The following is an 18,589-nucleotide window of genomic DNA, read 5'->3' on the forward strand; positions in this document are numbered from 1 at the left end:
ATAACGAAAACGTTTCAAATTTATGAGAAATTGAAATGAAAATCCTCCCAATAAAGTACAATTTTTATTAACAATAATCATTTCTTTTTTGTTTTTAATCTTCTGTCATCTTTAATATGAATATTAACGGTTATTAATAATACTGTATATGTAAAAAAATTTATACAAATAAAGGACGTACAAAAATACGAGAATAGTCCATCAGAGAGATTTCTGAGTGGGCCGACGGCCCATACCCATAGTTCAGTTGACGTCCACGAAGATTCTCCCAAGTCAACTTGAAGTCATGAACTAACATTCTAAGAAATAACTTTCTTCTCATTCCTTTACTGTCAAGTGTCAACTGCATCGTATTCAATCCTTAGGATTCACGCAACGATCCGCTCTCACTCTTCTCTACGCTTAAGCATTTCGTTAAAGGTCAGTTTCACTATCATTTTATCAAATTTTTGAACTTCTTTTTGTTTTTTTTAATAGAGCTGCAATTATCACTGGCTATGATTTGCTAGGTACCTGTAATTTTTCTTCGTCTGTCTGATTTAGTGTAATGTTTCTTTTCTGTTGATTTGTAGTTAATAGATTTTTTAGTTTCTATCACGATCAATTGTTTTCATTGCATTTTCATCTATGTCTTGGTTTGGCTTTTAAAGACTTGACTCGCATTTGGAATGAATTTGTTCCAGTTAGTTATTTGCAATTTTTTTACTTAACTTGCTCATATTGTGTTATGCAAACAGGTCTGAGTCATTAAACGTGATGCTTTTATAATTCAACGTTCAATTTTTGAGTTTACAAAATAAAGTAGTTTGAATTAGCCAACACTTGTTTATAAGTAATTAGGCATTAGAGAGTTAGTGAATACAGGCTGTGCTGACATTGCTTTCATGGAACATAGTTGTTTAATATGATGGAGTCTGTGGCAGATTGTATAGGGGACTTCACTAACAGTAGCTGAGTGTCTAAGTGATTAGTTGTTTTCCCTTTGGTTCAATAAATCACTCGATGTTTATTTCAAGTAGTATTGTTCTTGCTTACGTAGTTTGCAGGGACTGGTGTTACCACCCTTACCAAAAAGATTTTTGAGTTCAATTCTTTGACTTCTAAAGTTCTTTGGTTCCTCTTATGTTTCATACGTGTTTCTTTTTCAAAGGTTCTCTTGCTTTGTTCCTTGATAAGCCCTTTCTTTCCTACAGGGTGATTATGGCTTATGTAAAAGCTAAGGATGCTCTTTTATCTGAGCTGGATGAGGATGATGTTGATATAGCGATGGTATCATCAGATCCTGAGAACACAAATGATCAAAAATCCAATGTGGTTCATGGAGTTCGGGGCAAGAGAAATGAGTCAAAGTCCAAGAAGAAATTGACCAAGGTGGGTAGAAGAAAGAAGAGAACACCTTCAAGGAAGAAAGCTAAGGGTGCTCTTATCTCTATATCAAAAGTGGAAGGGGATGGAGTGACCGATAATGTTGATACTGAAATGGTTCCTTCAGATCCAGTGATGAATGGCAAAGAATCAATTATATTGGTATCAGTGCATGATGAAAACAATCTAACTGATGATGTTGCAAGTGGAACGGCTACATCTAACAGACATGGTATAATTGACAATATTGATACTGGAATAGCTACATCTAGGCAAATGAAGTTGAGGAAAGCAGGCAAAAAGAAGATGGCTTTGAAGATGAACAGTAAAGAATCAAATGCAGTTCCTTGGATTCAGGACAAGGTTGAACATCTAAAAGAACTTGAAGTAGGAGATAGGAATTTTGAAAAAAATACGAACAAGGAGGTGACGAATGAAGTTGATTCAAGGAATGAGGCAAAAAACAAAGAAAAACCAGAAGGAAATTCCAAGAATAAGGTGAGTGAATTGAGGAAAACAGGCAGAAAGAAGATGGCTTTGAGGCGTACAAATGAAGTGGTTGCCAAGAAAAGACTGAATCCAGAATCTTCTAATAAGACAAGAATGAAGGATAATACTACAGGGATGATATTTATGTGCAGTTCTAAGACGAAGGAGGATTGTTTTCATTATAATGTTTTTGGGTTGCCTGCTAACAAGAGAGACATGGTTTTGAAAATTTATGAAGGAATGAGGCTATTTTTGTTTGATTATGATTTGAAAATGATGTATGGCATTTATAAAGCTGCAGGACCTGGTGGCTATAATATAGAGCCCAAAGCTTTCCAGTCTGCATTTCCATCTCAGGTTAGTGCTTTTTCATTTCAATTATACTGTTATCAGTAATGGTTCAAGCATATGAACCTCATGTTTGATTTTTTCTATTGTTGGCATTTGATTTGTACATATCAACTTTGTGTGACAAGCTCCTATGTGTTGAAGGTTAAGTTATCTTAATGTAAATCATGCTAGTTATGTTCATAGGTAGGTATAAATTCATGTATGTGTTGTAAAATGCAATTTTTATCCTATTATAGGTCATGAATTGATTGCTGGCAGTTGAGTTTGTGTCTGGGGTTTGTTTCACTAAAGGACAAAGTGCATTGTTTGCATTGTCTTTAAGTAGGGTCACTTTGGTATGAATGGCTAACATTGTAGAGAAAAACTGGCTTGGAAGATGGAAGATTGCTAGAGAAGGACAATGAGGGGCTGAGAGATTGCAAACTGAATGTGTGTGCTTAACATAAGTTATATCTAAGAAAGCAGAATTTAAATATCTGGTGGTCCTGCAATTGTCTAGGTCCCGTATCTTTTTGTAGTCTTGCCAAAACCTTTTAAACAGATAAAACCCTGTGAATCTTTTTCTTTTTAATGTGCCATACACATTAGGATGTAAATTTGGCTTATGAAACTTCAAAAAGTAAAATCACATTGTAAATGCTAAATGCTTCTTGATAAGCATTGATGTTGTTTTTGTAAGTAATGTGAATTGCTCTTTGATGTTTTCTAAGTTGTGAAACTACGATGTCTATGCTTATTGTCTTACAAGCTTTAACTTCTAATTTGTTCTACATATTTTCTACTGTGCATATCTCCCATGTTTGCTATAGTCTAACTAAACTCATTCATTTCCTGTCAATATCTAAACGTGAAAAACCAAGATTTGGGTGCCTTTGTATCTGATTAATGTACCTTCCTTTTTTTTTTTCTTTTGCATTGTGATTTAGATAACAGTTAAAGCTGTTATATCTCCCGTTGAGTGTTCAATCCTAAGAACATATATTTTGGATTCCGGATGCCTCTGTTTAATTTTGTTTTTATTATTATCTATATATTTTGGTTCTTGTAATCTAATTTTAGGTTAAAGTATTAAGTTTTATGCAGCACTTCAACCTGGTTTGGGATGCTAATTGTAGGGAGAACTTTAAATTTGTTTGTGGTAGGTACGGTTCACTGTTCTGGAGGATTGCTTGCCACTAGCAGAGGAAAAGTTTAAGAAGATCATCAAAGATAATTATTACAGCACGAACAAGTTCGATTGTCAATTGACCTTTAAACAGGTCTTTTTTTTTTTTAGTTATGGATTTAGTGGCTTGAATTCTCAAGGACTTCCTTTTATATGTCGTTGTTGTTTGTGACTATGTGTAATTGTTGTATTGTTTTAATAGGTGAAAGCCTTGTGCGAACTTTTCAAAGTTTCCAGCAAAGGCTCCAAATCAAAGCGGTTGCATGAAAGTTCAAGAGCCGAAGCTCCGACATTTGTGGATCATTTGTCCAAACGGCCTCGCAGAAGCTGGAAAAATGAAAGAGCGGAAACCCAGGAATTTTTTTACCATGGTCATAGGCATGTCTGGGAAGAAAGGCATCCTGCTTCTTCCCGGGACCAGCTGTATTCAGTGGATCCTGTGGAATATAGAAGGGAGCTGTATGCATCTCCGGTGGCACATCCACCTCTACCCCACTCTATGCACCAGCCATTGGCCTCTGAGCTCCCTCCATTAGAGACAGATTTTTATAGAAGGGACCAACTTCGGTATCATTGTGAACAGTTTTTGGATGTCGAACTGAGATATCGAGATGAGTTTGAGCACCATGATTCTTATAGAAGATTCCATCATGATGAGTTTGAGCACCGTGATTCTTATAGAAGATTCCATCATGATGAGTTTGAGCATCACGATTCTTATAGAAGATTCCATCATGATGAGTTTGAGCATCACGATTCTTACAGAAGATCCCAGCGACAAGTTGAGTTTAATCATCGTGATACTTCTAGAAGATCCCAACATCAAGATGAGTTTAAGCACCGTGGCAATTATAGAAGATCCCGGCATCAAGATGAGTTTAAGCATCATGATTCTTATAAAAGATCAAGGGAACATCAGTTGGATCATCATCCGTCGTCTTCTGCCACAAAGCCTCCTAAATATTCCTCTCCTGCTTCTAGGAGACCAGTCTCCAAGGACCATCAAACTGCAAGGCTACCAGCTGACAAGAGACCTGGTCGATCCGTGCTGCGGAGCATAGTATTGAAATGAAATTTGTGCAGGCATCCCTAATCAGTATGCGGTATTGGAATTCAGGTCATTTTGCTGGGAAGCAGCAAATTCTGACAGTAGCAATTGAAATGTGTTATTATTTGAATTGGTAGAGAGTAATGGTTGTAGAATTCTGGTTTCCACCATTTCTTTGTGTTTGCCTATTATGAAATCCGGAATGATTTTTTTTTAACAGTGGCTGATTGATTGGCTTACAAATGGATTCTTTGTAACATTAAAATACTTTACATTTCTAAAATACACTGATCTGGACCTGGGCTCAACACTCAAGCCCAACTATCAGAACTTTTATTGCATCGAGTTAAGGGCTGAACTTTTTCTCGCTCGTGGGCTTGAGATAAAGCAAAAGCCTAACAGAGCTAATATCAACACTTGGAAAATAATTGGAACAGAGTATTCTACTAATAGATCTAAAAATGGAATTTAGTAAATGTAAACTGAATTATTGTAATAACCCCACTAATTATAACATTGATTTCCATTTTTCATAAAGATTATGCGATATATGATAAATGATGAATACCCAAAAATTTGTTTTTTCACTGTTTGAATCCTGAAAACTAAACAAGTGATCAGTTTCTTGTGTAGCATATTTGCATCAAGAAAAAGCATGGAGACACAAAACCAATTTGGTTCAGTAAAGAAGGACAACTGCAAAACGAATTTTGGTAATAATTCATCAAGTGAAAAGAAAGAGGGTATATATCTATCTATCTATCTATCAGTGAAGGAACAAATTTAATGATGAGAAGTCGGGTCATTATTCTGTCATATCCAAGCATGTGCTAAGTGAGTCCCCAGTTATTATTAACATCAATTAATTTTAAACCACACTTCTTATCTACAAGGGATCTTTTGCCCTTCACAATCGAATGAAAGGTAGTTAAATTGGTTGCGGTGGTTGGTCTTTACTCATTGCTATAACTAAGCTTGTGAAAGAATATATATAATATAAAGATGAACTTATTAATGTAGGGATGGTGGTGGTGGTGCATTTGGGAACACAGAAATTTTACAGATATGATGCTATTTTTTTTGCTTGTTTGAGAAACTTGGAATGCGCTTTTGTTTTCAATTCTTTTCTTTCTTTTGGTCCAGCTTTTCTTTTTCTTATACATTGCTTAAAGCTGAAACAAATAGTGTAAGCATGCAGAGTATCAAATGAGGATGCAGTAAAAGGGTCCCTAGTCCCTACTACCAACTAATGGGTAGACAAGGACCAGGCAAGAAAAATAAATAATGGCTTCCATGCTAAGCTAACTTACTGCACACTTATTTCACATAATTGAATTACTAATTTCATTAACAGTTTGCTTTTGTTTCCTTCATCTTTGTCTATATATATATATATATATAATTGAATTACTAATTTCATTAACAGTTTGCTTTTGTTTCCTTCATCTTTGTCTATATATATATATATATAGATGTTAATTGCATATCTGTTTAAGTCTTTAACATGTTCACTTAAAAGAAATTGATGTTGAGGCTCAGGTTTTGTGTCCATTCAATCATTTTATGTTGGCATGAATCAAGCCAGAGGACACGCATATATGTTATCTGAACAAAATCCTGAGAAGCTAATTAGAGATGATTTATTAGTATATATTTCAGCATGCTTGTGTCAGAATGATTGATCTCAAGACTCAAACTTGTATGTCAAATAGATAATTCTCCAGAAAATGCTATAAACAGTATTCTACTATTGATGTAAGGCAATGTTTCCCGATGCTATTGCCAGCTAGCTGAGCTCACTGTTTTGACTGTACAGTTTGCATAGAAATTTTCCTCTTCTGTGCATATGAAATGGCGAATATAATAAGTGTTTAAAAATATGTGTAGTGGGAAATAGCAGGCATCTTTTTGGCTAGTTTCCACTATGGAGTTGATGTTCCAGATTTCAGCAATCAATTATCCACTAAGCTGACAACCTTGTCTCCCCCTCTTTACTTTAGTCAAACTAAGGCTTTAAAGCTCCATGAATGTCCCTGTCCATTTATTCCAAAGTGTAAGACTTTTGTTCCACAAAATCAGTAACTCAGATAGGCATTTGTAACCCAACACCTTAACAAACCCGTAATCTCTCCTATTCTCCTTCATTAATACACCATGCATATATTCTCATACTTTTAACTCCAAATCTTTAGATAAGATTCTAACCGAAGATGGTTCATATATATTTCTCCAAGTTTGACAAACTAATCAGATGATGCATCAAAAAATTTATTAGAACATGACATGGAGAAGAATAGTCATAGATAAGAATGGTGGGGACAAATTTTTGTTAAGTTTTCTGTGCTTCCCACATGCAGGTGCTTGCTCGCCAGCTTTATCCTCAACCCCTTTCAAACAGTTTCAACTCTATCCTCTAACCACACTTTGACTCCAATTCAAACTACATTATTACATTCATTTCATGTTTATTTACGTAGAAATACTTGGATTTGGTTAATATATTCCTAACCTTGATACTGTAAACAGTAAAGATATAAGAATTGACGATAATGGTAAAAGAAATGAACATGTTAAAGTGATTTAAAAGGTTTTTATACAAAGGGGATTTGAGTAAGATGGCCATGGCCATTTTTAATGTATTCATAATGGGAGTTGCTAGTTGTAATAAATTAAGTGAGTGACTGAAGACCAGGGGCAGCTGCCTTCGATTCCAATGATCGTGCCAAAACTGGCGGCACCTGATAACACGACCAAGACTTTGAACAATTAATTGCAGCAAAGAATGTTCAAATTCCATGTGCATTCTTTTAATATGGTTGTTGATGAAATGGGAACTTCATAATTATGAAATTAATCTCATTTTTATATTCAAAGTCATCTACCATAAAGTTATAGAAAAATCAAAGTCAGCAAGAACAAAAGGGGAAACAACTACTATAAATAACCCTACCTAAAAATATTGTCTTGTTATTTAGGGCATTTCATCATTTGACCCAATTTGCTAGTAATTATATTTTCCATTATAATAATTTCTTTGTTGAATGTTGCCCTTCAGTGACCCATTTGTTCTTCTTTCTCTCCATACTTTATTACATGTGATCATAAATATGTCATAGTCTTTATCGCTTCAAAGTTAATAAGGGTAATTTTTTTTTTTTTCTTTTTTTTTTATGATCGAGTGTTCAAGCTAGTTTGCATATGCCTCGACTAATCTCCCACGGCCCTGAAATTAACAACCTGATAAACCTTCCAATAATCATCCTTATTAATAATTGGAGAAATCGAACTCAAGACCTCTTGAGTAATGCACTCAAGAGTCCCAGTTGACTACCTAATTACCCAGAAATAACTTTAATCAACATCTAATCGCTTTAAGAGTATAAACTGATATATATTGACCAGACTATAGGGCTTTTGTTATTCGTGTGTATATATATATATATATATATATATATATATGGTACCATCCTTTGTAATTTGATAGAGAATTGATTTGATGGAAATTGTAGGCGACCTAAAAGATTTAACAAATCAAATTTGAACTGCTCTACTATGATAATTGTTTAGTATTATAATTTCACTAGTCAAAAGTTGATTACCAAAGCAGTATATAACTTTTAAAATTCTATATACCTGGAGCTCTTTGTCAAATAACAAATCATGTTAAATAACTTGGCATTATCTTTTAGATTCCAAATTACAAATACAAACATCCAAAACCAAAGTTATTGGGTATCATTTTCATTAGAATAAAAACAAAGGGAAATATGTATTAGACAAAGATAAGTAATTGATTTGGATAAATGTCCAAGTAGAAACATTCGAAAAAAGTATACTTATATTCAACATATAAAGATAAGATAAATTGAACCAATCTCGATTCATATTACGTAAGAAAATCCAATATGATTAATTATGCTTCACGGGAAAGATTAAACTTTAAAAAAATCAAATTTAACCTTAATCCATGTCAATCAAGTTAATTATGACCCACTGTGACCACGCATATATTATACTTATTATGATACAAGTCTTATTATATGTTAATATTTTGATTAGATCAAATTTCGATTAGATCAAAACTTTTCAGATAAATCATAGATAATGGTATTATTTTTGTGCTAATTCAGAATCAAACGTCCATACACATTTACTTTTATTTATTTGAAGTAATTTAATAGCTTTTGACTTGAGAAAATATGAAGCAAAGTTAAAATGATTAGCAAACACATGCTCTAATCACAAGTAATCATCACCCATTTCCATGCTGGTCTCTGTAATCAAACTTTCTCCATGCACCGCACATTTATGTGGAGTCATTCCATTGGCCCACGTGTTTATTTCTTATTCGGTCACCAGATAGATTATAATTCCAATAACTTACCTTAAATGATTTAATTTAATTTTTGTGTTTAGAGAGGTCAATTAAATCAAAATTCTCATAATTATATAATATGGTCGGTTGGACCACGAGTGGTTGAGTGAGAGTCCGATCCTTGGACGTGACCACCGCACCAGCAGGCGGTCCATTTCATGCAAGCTGCCTCTGCCTCTGCCTCTTCCTTGTAATTAATCATTTTAAATTAATATAAATCTTGCTTCTAACTGGCATTTCCCAAGTTTAAATATTTAATAAAATTAAGGTTGATTTTCAGATAATTAATTAATAAATTAAAGTGTTTAATTCAAAGATTGAAATGCTTTGATTCAAGTAACTTTCGCTTATACCTAACTTGTTTAACTTTCCGTCGAAGTTGAAAAAAAAAAATTAATAATAAAAATTGGATTAAGGCTTCAACTGAATAATCAAAAGTGAAAGGTTCATGTATTAAAAAGAGCTAATGAAATGACAGAACTTAGAACATGAACATGCAATGCATAATGGTAAATAACAAAAAGACTGGCGTGGAGAGTAAAAAATCAGGTGTGCGCGTGTGGCTCGAGATTGGGTGTACCCCACTTATAGTTAAAGCTTAGCGGTTTATATGGGCCGATGATTACGGGGATTTACGTGGGTCCTACCATTCACGTTGGATGCTAAAAACTTGAATCTCCATGTAGTTGGATTTTAGATGCCCCTTAGTGGGGTTTAGCTTGTATCCTGCTCATACCCCTTCATCAAATCTTTATATGGACCCACCTGTCCTTACATCCCAACCGCCCGTCACGCCTCCGCTTCTGCTTTACGCTAACCCTTTTTTTGTTTTTTTTCCATTTATTCATTTCTAACCATTTACACCTCCGCTCTAATCATAATTAATCCAATCAAAAATATTTTTATTTTTTTCTTTTCGATAAAATGTGAGAAAAATCATTTAAATAATTAAGAAAATTTTAAGATAAACATATTATTAAATATGTATATCTATTTTATAACACACTTATTATTTTAATTTATAAAAAATTAAATTTAAGAATTCACATTTCACGCGTAAAGGTTGTCCTTTAACCATAACCAATGGCAAGGGGCCAACTGGCGAAGGGCCAATTTCTTAAAGTCCTTTTCAATGTAATTCCACAGTGATTAGTACTAACCTGTACTCTTTGTTTTATAATTTACTTTTCCTAAATTGCCCTTCATCCTTTATTTTTTGTGATGTATAGTAAATCTCAGCATGAGCTGTACTGTATCTTTACTTCTTTAGGGACATTAATGTCAAATGAAAATAAAGCGATGAGCGTTATGAATATTCCTATTGGATTGGCTTTGTGCGAGCACTAAATCTTGCTTTCTAGCAGTTAACGTATAACAAATCATGTGAAACCATAACCAATAAAAAACGAGGGTGAGATGCACATGGCAATAGCAAGCGAGTGGATGTAACAGAAAAAAACTTCCGGTTCACACCCGATAATCAACAACAATAATCATGGACTGGTTTGAAAAATTACAAACAATACCCCTGTGGCGCTACCGAGCCTCTCCATAAATAAGAACTCAACCTCCCTCCTCCTTTAACTCCTCATCCATCCCCATTCACTCCTTTGGTCCTTTTTATCTCTTTCCCTTCCAACTCTCTCTCATTGTGTTTGTTTTCTAAGAAAATAATGGCAATGTTGCGTTTGAGTGTGGCTTGCATTCTGTCTTTTACGTACTTAATGTGGATGGCTGAAGCAAGAATCCCTGGAGTTTACACCGGCGGCGCATGGCAAGGTGCCCATGCTACCTTTTACGGTGGTTCCGATGCTTCAGGCACCATGGGTATGTTAAATTTATAACATACAATGCAGACTAACAGCTCATTAACGTTAAGTTTAGGTTTTTTGAGTACTAGTTCTGACTAAACTTTAATTTTTTACTGCAGGAGGAGCATGTGGGTATGGTAATTTATACAGCCAAGGCTACGGCGTGAACACAGCGGCACTAAGCACAGCACTTTTTAACAATGGGTTCAGTTGCGGTGCATGCTTTGAAATCAAGTGTGCAAGTGACCCAACATGGTGTCACTCAGGCAGTCCTTCCATTTTCATTACCGCTACAAACTTTTGCCCACCAAACTTCGCTCAACCAAGCGACAATGGCGGGTGGTGCAACCCTCCTCGCCCACATTTTGACCTCGCAATGCCTATGTTTCTCAAGATTGCCGAGTACCGTGCTGGTATTGTCCCAGTTTCATTCCGCCGGTAAGCGCTCTGCCTCCTCTCTCTCTGTTTTGCTCTGTTTTTGTGTAATTTTATAGCCATGGTAAATGTTTTAGTTGAAAAAAAAAAAAAAAAGTAATTATATCTCTATGCTACTGTGTTTCTGTGGCTTTTAATGCATGTGCTGGTGGGTCCGGATCTGTTAAATGTGGTTCGGACTTCGGATTCTGAAGCAGACCTTTATGACTTTTGTTTACCTTCTGTCAGATCCTATCTGGGTTTCTAACTTTCTTTCTTTATAAATCAAATCCGTAATGAACCAAAATGATCTTNGTTATTGGATAGGGGAGTATTACGAGGTAAATTTTAAAAATTTGTAAAAAAACCCTTAGGTTTACTAATTTAATTAAAGACCCTAACAGATAAAATGACAAAAACACCCCCACCACCTAAGTGTCAGATTCCAGTCACCACCGCCGGAATCTGGCCGAAAAATTTTGTTACGGCACAGACCGGTCGGATCTGTGTTGTAACACGTCGTTATGACCTTTTCCGACCAGATCCATGGTGGATATGGTCGAAAAAGGCCATATCTACGGTTTGTTATAGACGTCGACGGCCGTTTTCGGTCAACGACGGCCATTTCTTTGGCCGTCACTGAAGGCCAGATCTGGCCTTTTTCGGCCAGATTCGTGGTGGATCTGGCTGGAAAATACCGCATTGGTGAACTTCCGGCCATTTCTGATCGGAAATTAGGCCGTTGTACAGATTCTGACTATCACCGACGGTGGTTGCCAGAATCTGACAAGCTGGGTTGATGAGGGTGTTTTTGTTAATTTTTAAACTTTTTTTTCAGGGGATATTTAGTGAAATTAATAACCTTATGGGGTCTAAAAGTAATTAAAAAAATAGGGTAATATTTCTGAAATAATGTGCCAAACATTATTTGGAGAATAGGATACAGAATATGGATAAAAATACAAAGCCAAACATAGTCGTAAAAAGTATTCTACTAAAAGAATAGGATCCAAAATATATATAAAAATACTAAACCAAACATAACCATAAATAGTATTCTACCATTGATGTAAGGCAATGTTTCCCGATGCTATTGCTGCCGGCTAGCTGAGCTCACTGTTTTGACTGTACAATTTGCATAGAAATTTTCCTCTTCTGTGCACATGAACTGGCGAATATAATAAGTGTTTCAAAATATGTGTAGTGGGAAATAGCAGGCATCTTTTTGGCTAGTTTCCACTATGGAGTTGATGTTCCAGATTTCAGCAATCAATTATCCACTAAGCTGACAACCTTGTCTCCCCCTCTTTACTTTAGTCAAACTAAGGCTTTAAAGCTCCATGAATGTCCCTGTCCATTTATTCCAAAGTGTAAGACTTTTGTTCCACAAAATCAGTAACTCAGATAGGCATTTGTAACCCAACACCTTAACAAACCCATAATCTCTCCTATTCTCCTTCATTAATACACCATGCATATATTCTCATACTTTTAACTCGAAATCTTTAGATAAGATTCTAACCCAAGATGGGTCATATATATTTCTCCAAGTTTGATAAACTAATCAGATGATGCATCAAAAAATTTATTAGAACATGACATGGAGAAGACTAGTCATAGATAAGAATGGTGGGGACAAATTTTTGTTAAGTTTTCTGTGCTTCCCACATGCTTACACTTATCGGCTTATGTTATCTTTCTCACCCACCTGCAGGTGCTTGCTCGCCAGCTTTATCCTAACCCTTTCAAACATTTCAACTCTATCCTCTAACCACACTTTGACTCCAATTCAAACTACATTATTGCATTCATTTCATGTTTATTTACGTAGAAATACTTGGATTCGGTCATATATTCCTAACCTTGACCCTGTAAACAGTAAAGAGATAGAGTTGACGATTGGTAAAAGAAATGAACAGCTAAAGTGATTTAAAAGGTTTTATACAAAGGGGATTTGAGTAAGATGGCATGGCCATTTTAATGTATTCATAATGGGAGTTGCTAGTGTAATAAATTAAGTGAGTGACGAAGACCAGGGGCAGCTGCCTTATTCCAATGATCGTGCCAAAACTGGCGGCACAGATAACACGACCAAGACTTTAAACAATTATTGCAGCAAAGAATGTTCAAATTCCATGTGCATTTTTAATATGGTTGTGAGGAATGGGAACTTCATAATTATGAAATTAATCTATTTTTATATTCAAAGTCATCCATAAAGTTATAGAAAAATCAAAGTCAGCTAGAGCAAAAGGGGAAGCAATAAATAACCCTACCTAAAAATATTGTCTTGTTATTTAGGGATTTCATCATTGACCCAATTTGTAGTAATAATTTCCATTATATAATTTCTTTGTTGAATGTTGCCCTTCGTGACGCATTTGTCTTCTTTTCCCATACTTTATTACATGTGATCATAAATATATCATAGTCTTTATTGCTTCAAAGTTAATAAGAGTAATTTTTTTTTTTTTTTTTTTTTTTTTGAATATTCAGGCTAGTTTGCATGTGTCTCGACTAATCTCCCAGGCCCTAAATTAACAATCAGGTAAACCTTCCAGTGATCATCCTTATGTATTGGGGAAACCAACTCAAATCTCTTGAATAATACACTCAAGAGTCCCAGGTGACCACCTAATTACCCAGAAATAACTTTAATCAACATCTAACTTTAAGAGTATAAACTGATATATATTGACCAGTATAGGGTTTTTGTTATTCGTATTAAAAAGATTGTAATTTGATAGAGATTTGATTTAGGAAATTGTAGGCGACCTAAAAGATTTAACAAATCAAATTTGAACTGCCTACTATGATAATTGTTTAGTATTATAATTTCACTAGTCAAAAGTTATACCAAAGCAGTATATAACTTTAAAATTCTATATACCTGGAGCTCTTTGTCAAATAACAAATCATGTTAAATAACTTGGCATTTCTTTTAGATTCCAAATTACAAATACAAACATCCAAAACCAAAGTATTGGGTATCATTTCATTAGAATAAAAACAAAGGGATATATGTATTAGACAAAGATAAGTAGTTGATTGGATAAATGTCCAAGTAGAAAACTTCGAAAAAGTATACTTATATCAACATATAAGATAGATAAATTGAACCAATCTCGATTCATATTACGTAAGACAATCCAATATGATTATTATGCTTCACGGAAAAGATTAAACGTCTACATCCATAAAGCTTTAAAGAAATCAGATTTAACCTTAATCTATTTCAATCAAGTTAATATAACCCATATTGACCACCCATAATTATACTTGTTAATTATATGATGCAGGTCTTATTATACATAATATTTTTTATTTCTTAATAACTACCGTGTTCAAATCAGTTTACAGCATTGCGATCAATTTACTTTATTTATTTATTTAAAGTAATTTAATAGCTTTTGACTTGAGAAAATATGAAGCAAAGTTAAAATGATTAGCAAACACATGTCTAATCACAAGTAATCATCACCATTTCCATGCTGGTCCTGTAATCAAATCTTTCTCCATGCACCGACATTATGGGAGCGATTCCATTGGCCCACGTGTTTATTTCTTATTCGGTCACCAGATAGATTATAATTCCAATAACTTACCTAAGATTAATTTAATTTTTGTGCTTAGAGAGGTCAATTAAATCAAATTCTCAAATATATAATATGGTCGGTTGGACCACGACTGGTTGAGTGAGAGTCCGATCCTTGGACGTGACACCGCACCAAAGGCGGTGCATTCATGCAAGCTGCCTGCCTCTGCCTTCGATTTTTTTTTTTTTTTCACCTAATTTGCTTGTAATAATCATTTTAATTAATATAATCTTGCTTCTAATTAGCATTTCCCAAGTTTAAATATTTATAAAATAAGGCTGATTTTAGATAATTAATTAATAAATTAAAGTGTTATTCAAAGATTGAATGCTTTGATTCAATAGCTTTTGCTATACCTAACTGTTTAACTTTCCGTCGAAGTTGAAAAAAAAAAAATTAATATAAAAAATGGATTAAGGCTTCAACTGAATAATCAAAAGTGAAAGGTTCATGTATAAAAAGAGCTAATGAAATGACACAACTTAGAACATGAAATGCAATGCATAATGGTAATAACAAAAACGACTGGCGTGAGAGGAAAAAATCAGGTGTGCGCGTGTGGCTCGAGATTGGGTGTACCCACTTACAGTTAAAGCTTAGCGGTTTATATGGGCCGATGATTACGGGATTTACGTGGGTCTATCATTCACGTTGGATGCTAAAAACTGGAATCTCCCATGTAGTTGGATTTAGATGCCCCTTAGTGGGGTTTAGCTTGATCCTGCTCATACCCTCATCAAATCTTATGGACCCACCTGTCCTTACATCCCAACCGCCCGTCACGCCTCCGCTTCTGCTTTACGCTAACCCTTTTTTGTTTTTTTTCCATTATTCATTTCTAACATTTACACCTCCGCTCTAATCATAATAATCCAATCAAAAATATTTTTTTTTTTTCTTTTCGATAAAATGTGAGAAAAATCATTTAAATAATTAAGAAATTTTAAGATAAACATATTATTAAATTGTATATCTATTTTATAACACACTTATTATTTTATTATAAAAAATAAATTTAAGAATTCACATTTCACGCGTAAAGGTGTCCTTTAACCATAACCAATGGCAAGGGGCCAACTGGCGAAGGGCCAATTTTTAAAGTCCTTTTCAATGTAATCCACAGTGATTAGTACTACCTGTACTCTTTGTTTTATAATTTACGTTTCCTAAATTGCCCTATCCTTTTTTTGGTGATGTATAGTAAACCTCAGCATGAGCTACACGTATCTTTAGGGATATTAATGTCAAATGAAAATAAAGCGATGAGCGTTATGAATATCTTTGGATTGGCTTTGTGCGAGCACTAAATCTTGCTTTCTAGCAGTTAACGTGTAACAAATCATGTGAAACCATAACCAATAAAAAACGAGGGTGAGATGCACATGGCAATAGCAAGCGAGTGGATGTAACAGAAAAAAACTTCCGGTTCAACACCGATAACAACAACAATGGTTTGAAAAATTACAAACAATACCCCTGTGGCGCTACCGAGCCTCTCATAAATAAGAACTCAACTCCCTCCTCCTTTAACTCCTCATCCATCCCCTTCACTCTTTGGTCCTTTTTATCTCTTTCCCTTCCAACTTCTCTCATTGTGTTTGTTTTCTAAGAAAATAATGGCAATGTTGCGTTTGAGTGGTGGCTTGATTCTGTCTTTTACGTACTTAATGGGGATGGCTGAAGCAAGAATCCCTGGAGTTTACACCGGCGGCGCATGGCAAGGTGCCCAGCTACCTTTTACGGTGGTTCCGATGCTCAGGCACCATGGGTATGTTAAGTTTATAACATACAATGCAGACTAACAGCTCCTTAACGTTAAGTTTAGGTTTTTTGAGTATAGTTCTGACTAAACTTTAATTTTTTACTGCAGGAGGAGCATGTGGGTATGGTATATACAGCCAAGGCTACGGCGTGAACACAGCGGCACTAAGCACAGCACTTTTTAACAATGGGTTCAGTTGCGGTGCATGCTTTGAAATCAAGTGTGCAAGTGACCCAACATGGTGTCACTCAGGCAGTCCTTCCATTTTCATTACGCTACAAACTTTTGCCCACACACTACGCCTACCAGCGACAATGGCGGGTGGTGAACCTCCTCGCCCACATTTTGACCTCGAATGCCTATGTTTCTCAAGATTGCTGAGTACCGTGCTGGTATTGTCCCAGTTTCATTCCGCGGTAAGCGCTCTGCCTCCTCTCTCTCTGTTTTGCTTGTTTTGTGTAATTTTATAGCCATGGTAAAGTTTTAGTTGAAAAAAAAAAAAAAAGTAATTATATCTCTATGCTACTGTGTTTCTGTGGTTTTAATGCATGTGGGTGGGTCCGGATCTGTTAATGTGGTTCGGACTTCGGATTCTGAGCAGGACCTTTATGACTTTTGTTTATCTTCTGTCGATCCTATCTGGGTTTCTAACTTTCTTTCTTTATAAATCAAATCCGTAATGAACCAAAATGATCTTTAAATATATTTATACGACTGGTCTTAAATTTTATTGTGAAAAAAAAAAAAAAAAACTTTCTCTTGCTACATTGATAGGGTTAATTAGAGCAACTGTATGTTAGTGGAGCTTGAATAATGTTGAATTCAGTGGACCGTTTATGGTCACTTTCGGTGGTTTGTTTTTACTCTGATGTTCTCTGTCTTTCGTTCTCAACGAACACATTATCCCCCGTCTTTGTTTTTTTCATTTTTCCTCCACAAAATGGCCAATTAAAAGAACGTGGATAGGAAAAAAAAAAAAAGGTTTCATTTTCAAATTGCCCATTTTATACTTGCTTTTATACATAAACGTGTCACCTAACTCAACTTTAATTGCATTTGACCATAATGTGTTTATTACTGGGAAGATCTGAACCGTCCGTACTTATACTTTTTTCCGGTAGAGTGAAAATCGGACGACACATATTTCCACACGGATGTCGTTGTGTTGTTTTGTGTCAGACATGGTCAAACACTAGACCCAACAGACCCAAATCACGCTCCTCGTTTCATGCTAAAATTACTCTTTTTTTTTTTTTTCATATATGACTAAACTGCCCCTGATGTTTTTCTTTTATTTTCGCAGCGTGCCATGCCGCAAGAGGGGAGGCATCAGGTTCACAATCAACGGTTTCCGTTATTTCAACTTGGTTTTGGTCAGTAACGTGGCGGGAGCAGGAGACATCGTGAAGGTGAGCGTTAAAGGAACAAGGACCGGGTGGATGAGCATGAGCCGTAACTGGGGTCAAAACTGGCAGTCAAACGCCGTTTTGGTCGGTCAACCACTTTCCTTCAGAGTTAAGGCAAGTGACAGACGCAGCTCCACTTCATGGAACATCGCTCCGGCCAACTGGCAGTTCGGTCAAACATTCGTCGGAAAGAACTTCAGAGTTTGATTAACAAACTTAAAAAACTTAAAAAAAAAAAAAAAAAAAAGTGTTTGAACTAATTAATCTTTCCCCGCCATGTTTTTTTCTTCCAAGTATACCCTTCATGCCGCCAATTTTTTCAGATAATTATTATTATTTTTTCTTTTTAATATTATATTTGACTTATGGATGTGGAAAAATGTGAAAGGTTGGAGGGAAATTGGAAGGGAATTCGGTAGGGTAAAGAGTAAACTTTGTTGAAACCTTTTTTTTTTTTTTTTTTGAATTTTGATTTATGACTTTATTGATTGGTGGGTCAGTGACCCAATGGGTTTGTTCTATGTTTGAGTGAGTAGTGAATGGGGGAGAGAGAGAGAGGAAAAGTAAATTTAGGAAAGCTGAAGTGACTGCACTAAAGATGTGGCCCGCAGCCTTAGTTTTATATATATTCCTAGTGTTATATGAATTTTAAGTGTATTATGATCATGATGTTGGTATATATATATATGAGAAGTTTATTAATGTGGTAACTTATATAGTTTGGTTTGTTTAATCTCTACAGTTGTTTCAGATCCAATCCAAACTCATCCATCCATCAATATAAATATAAATAAGTGTTCTTACTCA

At 35.1% G+C, this 18,589-nt stretch overlaps 2 protein-coding genes across 2 annotated transcripts; both read left to right on the forward strand.

The window, feature by feature from the left end:
- The first annotated feature begins 303 nt into the window (after positions 1-303).
- On the forward strand, positions 304-4,442 carry LOC116132053. The gene is made up of 4 exons (XM_031417729.1): positions 304-420; positions 1,194-2,211; positions 3,348-3,534; positions 3,601-4,442. Exons 2-4 carry the CDS (start codon positions 1,201-1,203, stop codon positions 4,440-4,442), a joined length of 2,040 nt encoding a protein of 679 aa, XP_031273589.1. The 5' UTR covers positions 304-420; positions 1,194-1,200.
- Positions 4,443-10,355: 5,913 nt separating this feature from the next.
- On the forward strand, positions 10,356-18,035 carry LOC116132061 (expansin-A6). The gene is made up of 3 exons (XM_031417736.1): positions 10,356-10,620; positions 10,724-11,042; positions 17,680-18,035. Exons 1-3 carry the CDS (start codon positions 10,467-10,469, stop codon positions 17,987-17,989), a joined length of 783 nt encoding a protein of 260 aa, XP_031273596.1. The 5' UTR covers positions 10,356-10,466; the 3' UTR covers positions 17,990-18,035.
- Positions 18,036-18,589: the final 554 nt, after the last annotated feature.

The sequence above is a fragment of the Pistacia vera genome, unplaced genomic scaffold (genome assembly GCF_008641045.1).
Source record: "Pistacia vera cultivar Batoury unplaced genomic scaffold, PisVer_v2 Contig248, whole genome shotgun sequence".
In the NCBI taxonomy this organism is placed as follows: domain Eukaryota; kingdom Viridiplantae; phylum Streptophyta; class Magnoliopsida; order Sapindales; family Anacardiaceae; genus Pistacia; species Pistacia vera.